The following is an 11,030-nucleotide window of genomic DNA, read 5'->3' as shown; positions in this document are numbered from 1 at the left end:
CTGGCGTCACTTCCGGCGGCGTTGCCAAGCAACCGCGTGGTTCGAGTAACAACGTCCACCGGCTGGAGTCCGCGGCGCATGGCGCTACAGTCACTTTTCCAGATCTGGGCGCACCGTGGACACCTCGTCAGAGATGCTGGTACGGTTTGGACGACGCTGTGGACAGGCGAAGGAAAGTACAGGTGAGCTACACTGACCTATCCAGGGACAGGGATTGTTTCTGGACCCTCGGCATGGAGTGAGAGGCGAGGATGCCGAATGAGGGCTTCAGCTGCTTTTTGAAATGGACTCCATCAAGTCGAAAGCATCCTCAATAAGCATCTTTGGGCTCTGTGTAAAGTTAGGCCATCTTGCCCTCAGGTGAATGGATGAAGGAGGGAAACGGGGAGTGGAAGTGGGTGGGAGAATGTTTACAGAAATAGGGGTGGAGAAAAGATAGGAAATCAGAGACCCCCCACCCCCAGCTAACCTAAAACTGCGCAGTTGCAGCTCTGAGAGTCTGGGCTTTGTTAAATTTCCGGCACGCTTAAAGTTTGTTATTCACTGATTGAATTGGACTATCTTTTGGAAATATAAGTCCCCTCTTTAGAGTCTTGGCTCTGCTGCAAACTTGCTGATTGGTCTTTACTAAAAGTCTCTGAAGGAAATTCTCCATTTCCTCCTCTCTAAAGTAATATAAGGTATCTCTCTAAGTCAAATGCTTGCATAGAGTTAAAAAAAAATCGTGCGACATAAAGTATTGTAATTCAGATGACCTGTTATAACAATTTGATTTTGGAATAGAAATAGACTTCTTTTTTTTTTTTTTTTTTGAGACGGAGTCTCGCTCTGCCGCCCAGGCTGGAGTGCAGTGGCCGGATCTCAGCTCACTGCAAGCTCCGCCTCCCGGGTTCACGCCATTCTCCTGCCTCAGCCTCCCGAGTAGTTGGGACTACAGGCGCCCGCCACCGCGCCCGGCTAGTTTTTTGTATTTTTTAGTAGAGACGGGGTTTCACCGTGTTAGCCAGGATGGTCTCGATCTCCTGACCTCGTGATCCGCCCGTCTCGGCCTCCCAAAGTGCTGGGATTACAGGCTTGAGCCACCGCGCCCGGCTAGAAATAGACTTCTAAAGAACTCTATCAATTCTAGCTACGACAGTTTCTAAAGTCTGTAAATTGGCAATTAATGTAGTCATGGTGACAACTAGAACTTTGGCAGTTTGAAGTATCTTCATGTCATTGCCCGAACTTCTGTAGCAATAGTGCCCCCTGCACCAGATGCAGAGTGAGAGCCAGTCATTCTTCACTAGTGGATATTTATGCAGTGGAGGTTTCATGAGGTTAGCAGCGGACTTTTGCCATGTAAAAGGAAAGAAACAGTATCAATATGGCAAGTATTGGAAAAGCACAATTACTCCCACATATTCACTTTCCTGCATATGCATTTCTGCACTACCTGGTTTAGATTTACCTAATAGTTGTTAAATAATGTTTTGTGTCAACTAGCTCACAAGCTTCCATCCGAGCCTCGCTGCTAAATTTTAATCTCCATTTTTAGGGGAAGGCTAAGTAGGAGAGGGTTTCAGAGATGTGTGCAACTATTTGTAAAACAAATACTTTATCAAGATTTAGTGGGGTGACATCAGCCAGAATAGTGAAATAGGATCTATGCCTGAAATCCTGTCCTCCATAAAATCAACAAGAACAGTGGCAAAAATAATCCGTATCGACTTTTTCCAAACACTGGAAATTAACCAAAGGCTTGCAACAATATGTGGAGTGTTTACTAAAGAAAAACAGCTGGATTTTTGTAACAACAGCGAGGTTTTTGGCATTTTAACTTGCCATAGTCCTATACTTTTCTCCTAGCCCCATGGCAGCCTAGATAACCACAGCAATCACAGTGAAAAATACTGACTTAACAACTTGTAGAGGGGACAAAACAGAATTTGACCCACTCCAAAGCCAGACAACTGTTATTATTCGACATGTCTCATAGTTCCTTGGAGAATCTCACTCATGAGGCTTATTGTTATTTAGTCTGACTTCAGACTCACCAAGTATGTTTGTCAAATGATCAGTGGCAATTTTAAATATCACAGCTATCAGAGGCAGTGCTATAGTTTTAATGTGTCCTCTAAAAAGCATATGTGGGAACTTAATCCCCAATGTAAAAATGTTGGGAGGTAGGGACTAATGAGAGGTGATTAGGCCATGAGAGCAGAGTAAAGGGATTAATGCCATTATCTGGGGAGTGGGTTCATTATAAAAGTGGGAAAGTTGGCCCTCTTCTCTCTCTCTCTCTCTCTCTCTCTCTCTGTGCGTGTGTGTCTGTTGCCCTCTCTTTGCCCTTTTGCCATGTAATGCCTTCCATCATGTTATGATGAGGCACGAAGGCCGCTGCCAGATGCTGGCACCTTGATACTGGCTTTCTCAGCCTCCAGAACCATAAGCCAATAAATATCTATTCTTTATGAATTACCCAGCCTAAGGTATTCTGTTATAACAGCATGAAACAGGCAGGCAGTGATACAGTTGGCAGGCAAACAACACGCTGACCAAAAAACTTAAAAGGATCAGCTGGAAAGTGATTATGTCCATAGGGGGTTTTGGAAAACTCCTGACATATTCCTGGGAATCTAGAAGGCCAAATGCATGCATAGAGCTACATACATGCCCAGGAAAGACCTGAAAATGCCTCTCACCTATGACTTACCTTGAGACTCTGTTTAAGAAAGAAGTAAAAGCTAAGATGGAGTTGTAAATTGCCTGCCCGAGCATTGAAGGCATGCCTTAATGCTCATAGACAGTCCCTTGGCAAAGACTGGGAGACTTGTCAGTTCCAGTCATCCAAAGATGTATCTGTCTAGTTATTAGCTGACCACTAAGCAAACCAGAGACTCCAGTGACTCCAGTGGTCACATGTGACAAAGAATACAGACTACAGAATTGGTTCAGAGAAGTCATGAAACAACAACAGCAGGAATAAGAAACTTTGGGTGTATGTGGAGATCTGATTTCCAGAGTTGAAACATATATGTACGGTTTTTAATAAAAATTATGAAAGATGAAAATAAATAAAGTATGACCCAAACATAAGAAAAAGTTTCAGTAGAAAGTGTCTTTGAAATGGACTCCACCAAGTTGAAAGCATCCTCAATAATCATCTTTTGGCTCTGTGGAAGTTAGGCCATTTTGCCCTCAGGTGAGTGGGTGGAAGAGGGAAAGGGGCTGTGGAAGTGGCAGGGAGGATGTCTACAGAAGCAGGGGTGGAGAAAAGGTAGGAAATCAGAGACCCCCCCAACTGACCTAAAACTGTGCAGTTGCAGTTGTTGTAAGCCCAGATGTTGGACTTACTAGATAAAAACTTTTGTAAATTTATAGCTATTGTAAATATATTTAAAGAACTCAAGCAAAAGTCTAAAGAACTATAGAAAAGTATTAAGAATGTTGTCTTACCAAATAGAGGATATCAATGAAGATTTTAAAAAATTATAAAAAGGAACTGAACAGAAATGTTGGAGTTGAAAAGCACAATAACTGAATTTAAAAATTCACTAGAGGGATCAATAGCAGATTTGAACTTGTGGAAGAAATAATCAGTGAACTTGAAGATAAGCCAATTGAGATTATTCAGTCTCAGAATAGTGAGAAAGAAAAAAAGATAAAAGAATGAAGAAGCCGGGCGTGGTGGCTCATGCCTGTAATCCCAGCACTTTGAGAGGCTGAGATGGGCAGATCACGAGGTCAGGAGATCAAGACCATCCTGGTTAACACGGTGAAACCCCGTCTCTACTAAAAATACAAAAAAAAATTAGCCAGGCGTAGTGGTGCGTGCCTGTAGTCCCAGCTACTCAGAGGCTGAGGCAGGAGAATGGCGTGAACCCAGGAGGCAGAGCTTGCAGTGAGCCGAGATGGTGCCACTGCACTCCAGCCTGGGCGACAAAGCGAGACTCCATCTCAAAACAAAACAAAACAAAACAAAATAAAAAAGAGTGAAGAAAAACGAGCAGATCTTCAGGGAAATGTAGGTCACCAGCAAATATGCCAACATAAATGTAACTTGAGTTCTGGAAGGAAAAGAGCAGGGAAAGGGGTAAAAACATTTGAAGAATTAATGGCTAAAAGCTTTCCAAATTTGATGAAAAGCATTACACATTCAAAAGGCTCAGTGATCCTCTAAGTATGGTAAACTCAACTCAAAGAGATCCACAGCTGTACACATCATGATCAAACTGTTGAAAGCTAAAGACAGAAAAAGTCTTGAAAGCACAAGAGAGAAATGACATTACATAAAAGGAATCCTCAATAAGATTAACAACAAATTTCTTATAAGAAATTATGGAGTCCAGGGGCAGCAGGCTGATATATTCAAAGTACTGAAAGGAAAAGTCTTCAAGAATTCTTTTTTTTTTTTTTTTTTTTGAGATAGAGTCTTGCTCTTGTCACCCAGGCTGGAGTGTAGTGGCATGATCTCAGCTCACTGCAACCTCTGCCTCCCAGGTTCAAGTGATTCTCCTGCCTCAGCCTCCTGAGTAGCTGGGATTACAGGCACCCACCACCACGCCTGGCTAATTTTTGTACTTTTAGTAGAGACGGGGTTTCACCATGTTGGCCAGGCGTGTCTCAAACTCCTGACCTCAGATGATCCCACCTTCAGTTATTAATTGAAAAAATTATCACAAAGAAAAACTGAGGACCAGATGGCTTCATTGGTTAATTCTAAATGTTTAATGAAATATTAACATAAATCCTTCAAAATCTTTTTAAAAAATAAAGAAGAGGAAGGAGCACTTTCCAACTCATTCTATAAGGGCAGTATTACCCTGATACCAACAGCAGACAAAGACATCACAAGAAAACTATAGATCTTTTATATTATCTTTTATGAATAGAGAAAACTATAGATCTTTATATTATCTTTTTTTTTTTTTTTTTTTTTTTTTTTGAGACGGAGTCTCGCTGTGTCTCCCAGGCTGGAGTGCAGTGGCGTGATCTCGGCTCACTGCAAGCTCCGCCCCCCGGGTTCACGCCATTCTCCCGCCTCAGCCTCCCAAGTAGCTGGGACTACAGGCGCCCGCTACCACGCCCGGCTAAATTTTGTATTTTTAGTAGAGACGGGGTTTCACCGTGTTAGCCAGGATAGTCTCGATCTCCTGACCTCGTGATCCACCCGCCTCGGCCTCCCAAAGTGCTGGGATTACAGGCTTGAGCCACCGCACCCGGCCTATATTATCTTTTATGAATAGAGATGCAAAAATCTTCAACATAGTTTTAGCACATCAGCTAGATGTGGCACACACCTCCCAGCTACTTGGGAGGCTGAGGTGGGAGGACCACTTGAGGCCAGGAATTTGAGGCTGTAATGTGCTATGGTCACACTTGTAAATAGCCACTGCACTCCAGCCTGGGCAATATAGCAAGACCCCATCTCAAAAAATAAGTTAATTAATTAAATAAAATACTAGCAAACCAAATCCAGCAACATATAAAAATTATTATATACCATGACCAAGTGGTATTTATCCCAGGAATGCAAGGTTGGCTTAAAAACAATTAATGTAGTACACTGTATAAATAGAATAAAGAACAAAACTACATGATTATCCTAATAGAAAAAACATTTGACAAGTCCAACATTCCATTTATGATAAAAACAACAAACTAGGAATAGAAAGGAATTTTCTTAACCTGATAAAGGGGACCTATGAAAAGCCTATAGCTAACATCATAGTTAATGGTGATAGACTGAAAGCCTGATCAGGAAAAGACAAGTATGCCTGCTTTCATCACTTCTATTTAACATCATACTGGAAATTCTAGCCATGGCATTTAGGCAAGCAAAAGAGAAGGCCATCCAGATTGGAAAGGAAAAAATAAAACTTTCTATTTTCACAGATGACATGATATTCTATATTAAAAATCCTAAAGGATATTCTATACAATTATTAGATCTAATAAAGTTTAGTGGCATTGAAAGATGATCAATTTACAAAATTGTATTTCTTTACACTTGCAAAGAACAATCTGATAATAAATTTAAGAAAACAATTCCATTTACAATAGCACCAAAATACTTAGGAAAAGTTTTTCTAAGGAAAAATACTTAGGAATAAGCAAAAATTTATCTTTCAAAAAACTACAAAACATTATTGAAAAAAGTTAGATGTAAATAAATGGAAAGACATCTTGATATGGTTTGGATGTGTCCGTGCCCAAATCTCAACTTGAATTCCCAGGTGTTATGGGCACATGGAGATAATTGAATCATGGGGGCTGGCCTTTCCTGTGCTATTCTTGTGATAGTAATTAAGTCTTATGAGATCAATGGGTTTATCAGGGATTTCCACTTTTGCTTCTTCCTCATTTTCTCTTGCCGCCACCACGTAAGAAGTGTCTTTCACCTCCTGCCATGATTCCGAGGCCTCCCCAGCCATGTGGAACTGTAGGTCTAATTAAACCTCTTTTTTCTCAGTCTTCAGTATGTCTTTATCAGCAGGGTGAAAATGGTTTAATATAGTAAATTGGTACCAGCAGAGTGGGGCATTGCTGGAAAGATAACTGAAAATGTGGAAGCGACTTTGGAACTGGGTAACAGGCAGAGATTGGAACAGTTTGAAGAGCTCAGAAGAAGACACGAAAATGTGGGAAAGTTTGGAACTTCCTAGAGACTTGTTGAATGACTTTGACCAAAATGCTGATAGCGATATGGACAGTGAAATCCAGGCTGAGGTGGTCTCAGATGGAGATAAGGAACTTTTTGGAAACTGGAGTAAAGGTGATTCTTACTATGTTTTAGCAAAAAGACTGGCGTCATTTTGCCCCTGCCCTAAAGATTTGTGGAACTTTGAGAAAGATGATATAGGGTATCTGGCAGAAGAAATTTCTAAGCAGCAAAGCATTCAAGAGGTGAGTTGAGTACTGTTAAGGGCATTCAGTTTTAAAAGGGAAACAGAGCACAAAAATTCAGAAAATTTATAGTCTGACTATGCAATAGAAAAGAAAAACCAATTTTCTGTGGAGAAATTCAAGCCAGCTGCAGAAATCTGCATAAGCATCAAGCAGCCTAATGTTTTTTTTTTTTTTTTTTTTTGAGATGGAGTCTGGCTCTGTTGCCCAGGCTGGAGTGCAGTGGCCGGATCTCAGCTCACTGCAAGCCCCGCCTCCCGGGTTCACGCCATTCTCCTGCCTCAGCTTCCCGAGTAGCTGGGACTACAGGCGCCCGCCACCTCACCCGGCTAATTTTTTTTGTATTTTTAGTAGAGACGGGGTTTCACCGTGTTAGCCAGGATGGTCTCGATCTCCTGACCTCGTGATCCGCCCGTCTCGGCCTCCCAAAGTGCTGGGATTACAGGCTTGAGCCACCGCGCCCGGCCCAAGCAGCCTAATGTTAATCACCAAGACCATGGGGAAAATGTCTCCAGGCTATGTTGGAGACCTTCACAGCAGCCCCCTCCTGTCACAGGCCTAGAGGTCCAGGAGGAAAAAGTGGTTTTATGGTCTGGGCCCAAGGTCCCTGTGCTGTGTGCAGCCTATAGACTTGGTGCCCTGTGTCCCAGCTGCTCCAGCCATGGCTGAAAGGGGCCAATGTAGAGCTCATGCTGTGGCTTCAGAGGGTGGAAGCCCCAAGCCTTGGCAGCTTCCACATGGTGTTGAGCCTGTGGGTGTGCAGAAGTCAAGAATTGAGGTTTGGGAACCTCCACCTAGATTTCAGAAGATATATGGAAATGCCTGGATGCCCAGGCAGAAGTTTGCTGCAGAGGCAGGGCCCTCATGGAGAACCTCTGCTAGGGCAGTGAAGAAGGGAATTGTGGGGTCGGAGCTCCCACATAGAGTCCCTACTGGGACATTATCTAGTGGAGCTGTGAGAAGAGGGCCACCATCCTCCAGACCCCAACATGGTAGATCCACTGACAGTTTGCACCATCCACCTGGAAAAGCCACAGACACTCAATGCCAGTTCATGAAAGCAGCCAGGAAGGAGGCTGTACCCTGCAAAGCCACAGGGGCAGAGCTACCAAAGACCATGGAAACCCACTTTTGCATCAGTGTGACCTGAATGTGAGACCTAGAGTCAAAGGAGATAATTTTGGAGCTTTAAAATTGTATTGCCCTGCTGGATTTTGGACTTGCATGGGTCCTGTAGCCCCTTTGTTTTGGCCAGTGTCTCCCATTTGGAATGGCTGTATTTGCCTAATACCTGTACCCCCATTGTATCTAGGAAGTAACTAGCTTGCTTTTGATTTTACAGGCTCATAGGCAGAAGGGACCTGCCTTGTCTCAGATGAGACTTTGGACTATGGACTTTTGGGTTAATGCTGAAATGAGTTAAGACTTTGGGGGACTGTTGTGAAGCCATGATTGGTTTTGAAATGTGAGGATATGAGATTTAGAGGGGCCAGGGGCAGAATGATATGGTTTGGCTGTGTCCCCACCCAAATCTCAACTTGAATTGTATCTCCCAGAATTCCTACATGTTGTGGGAGGGACCCAGGGAGAGGTAATTGAATCATGGGGACTGGTCTTTACCATGCCATTCTTATAATAGTGAATACGTCTCATGAGATCTGATGGGATTATCAGGGGTTTCCACTTTTGCTTCTTCCTCATTTTCTCTTGCTGCCACCATGTAAGAAGTGCCTTTTGCCTCTCGCCATGATTCTGAGGCCTCCCCAGCCATGTGGAACTGTAAGTCCAACTAAACCTTTTTTTCTCCCTAGTCTTGGGTATGTCTTTATCAGCAGCATGAAAATAGACTAATACACATCTCATGTTAATGGGCTGGGAGATTTAGTATTGTTAATATGGTTTGAATATTTGTCCCCTTCAAAACTCATGTTGAAAATTAATTCCCAAAATGGTAGTATTGAGAGGTGGAGCCTTTAAGAAGTGATTGGGTCATGAGGGATCTGCCCTCATGAATGGAGTAGAAACGGGGTCTTGCTGTGAATGGATTAATGGCTTATGCTGGAAGTGGGACTCTTGGCTTCATAAGAAGAGGAAGAGAGATCTCAGCTAGCATCCTCAGCCCCCTTGCCATATGATGCCCTGCACTACTTCCAGACTCTGCAGAGAGACTTCACCAGCAAGAAAGCCCTCAACAAATGCAGCCCCTCAACCTTGTGCTTCTCAGCCTCTATAATTGTGAGAAATAAAATCATTTTCTTTACAAATTATCTAGTTTCAGATATTCTGATATAGCAACAGAAAATGGACTAAGACAGATGGCAACATCATGTCTTTTTTGGCAACAACAACAACAAAAAAGAAATAATGAAATAAACCCATACATCTATACTAAATGGGTTTTGACAAGAATGTTAATGCAATGGGGAAAGAGTAGAATTTTTAACAAATGGTGCCGGGATAAGTGGATATCTATATACAAAATAATGAATTTCGACTCCCAAATTAATATACACCTCACACTACATACAAATATTAGTTTGAAATGAATTATATAACTAAATATAAAAGCTAGAACTATAAAACTATTAGAAGAAAACTTATATATACATCTTTATTACCTTGGATTAGGCAACAATTTCTTAGATGTGACACCAAAAGCACAATCAACCCAAGAAAAATAGATTTGGCCTTCATCAAAATTAAAAACTTCAGTATGAATACATCAAAGAACACTATCTTTTTTTTTTTTTTTTTTTGAGACGGAGTCTCCCTCTGTTGCCCAGGCTGGAGTGCAGTGGCCAGATCTCAGCTCACTGCAAGCTCCGCCTCCCGGGTTTACGCCATTCTCCTGCCTCAGCCTCCCGAGTAGCTGGGACTACAGGCGCCCGCCACCTCGCCCGGCTAGTTTTTTTGTATTTTTTTTTAGTAGAGATGGGGTTTCACCGTGTTAACCAGGATGGTCTCGATCTCTTGACCTCGTGATCCGCCCGTCTCGGCCTCCCAAAGTGCTGGGATTACAGGCTTGAGCCACCGCGCCCGGCCACAGAACACTATCAAAAAGTGCAAATACATCTAACAAATGGGAGAAGATATTTGCAAATTATATATATGCTAAGAATCTATAATCCAGATTATAAAGAATTCTTACAACTCAACAATAAAAAGCCCATTTTTAAAAAGGGACAAATGATTTGAACTTATATTTCTCCAAACAAGATGTACAAACAGCCAATAAGCACATTAAATGATGCTCAACTTCATTACCCATTATAGAAATACAAATCAACACCACAGTGAGAAACTACTTCCTACCCATTAGGATGAATGAAAAAAATAAAGGGACAGTATTTTGGGAAGGATGCAGAGAAATTGAAACCTTCATATGTTGTTAGTGGAAATGTAAAATAGCATAGTGACTTTGAAAAACAATCTGGCACTTTCTCAAAATGTTAAATATGGAGGTATAATTCTGTTCCTAAGCATAACCAAAGATAATGAAAAACATATATCCACACAAAAACATGTGAATGTTCGTAGCAGAATTATTCATAGTAGTCAAAAGGTGGAAACACCCCTAATGTCCATCAACTGATAATGGATAAACAAAATGTGCTACATCTATAGAATGGAATATTACTCACCATAAAAAGGAATTAGGGCCAGGCGTGGTGGCTCACACCTGTAATCCCAGCACTTTGGGAGGCCAAGGCAGGTGGATCACTTGATGCCATGAGTTTGAGACCAGCCTGGCCAACACGGTGAAACCCCATGTCTACTAAAAATACAAAAAAATTTAGTTGGGTGTGGTGGTGCACAACCGTAGTCCCAGCTACCTGGGAGGCTTGGCAGGAGAATTGCTTGAGCCTGGGAGATGGAGGTTGCAGTGAGCCGAGATTGTGCCACCGCACTCCAATCTGGGCAATGGAGACAGACTCATCTCAACAACAACAACAACAACAACAAAAAGGAATCAAGTATGGATACATTCTACAATGTGAATGAAACTTGAAAACATTTGAGTAAAAGAGGCCAGATATAAAAGGCCACATATTGTATGATTCCATGCACATGAAATGTCTCGAACAGGCAAATTCATAGAGCCAGAAAGTAGATTAGTGGTTGCCAGGAGCTATGAGGACGAG

General features: G+C 42.2%; 1 protein-coding gene across 1 annotated transcript in view; it reads left to right on the top strand.

The window, feature by feature from the left end:
* Positions 1 to 8: 8 nt before the first annotated feature.
* CCDC173 (coiled-coil domain containing 173) overlaps positions 9 to 11,030 on the top strand; it is a 56,957-nt gene continuing 45,935 nt past the window's right edge. The window contains exon 1 of the mRNA XM_025405414.1: positions 9 to 182. Coding sequence (XP_025261199.1) covers positions 134 to 182 — 49 coding nt within the window. The 5' untranslated portion in view covers positions 9 to 133. The remainder of the gene's footprint in view (positions 183 to 11,030) is intronic.

The sequence above is a fragment of the Theropithecus gelada genome, chromosome 12 (assembly GCF_003255815.1).
Source record: "Theropithecus gelada isolate Dixy chromosome 12, Tgel_1.0, whole genome shotgun sequence".
NCBI classification, from domain to species: Eukaryota; Metazoa; Chordata; class Mammalia; order Primates; family Cercopithecidae; genus Theropithecus; species Theropithecus gelada.
Note: the sequence above shows the minus strand (reverse complement) of the source record. Positions and strands in the feature narration are given on the sequence as shown.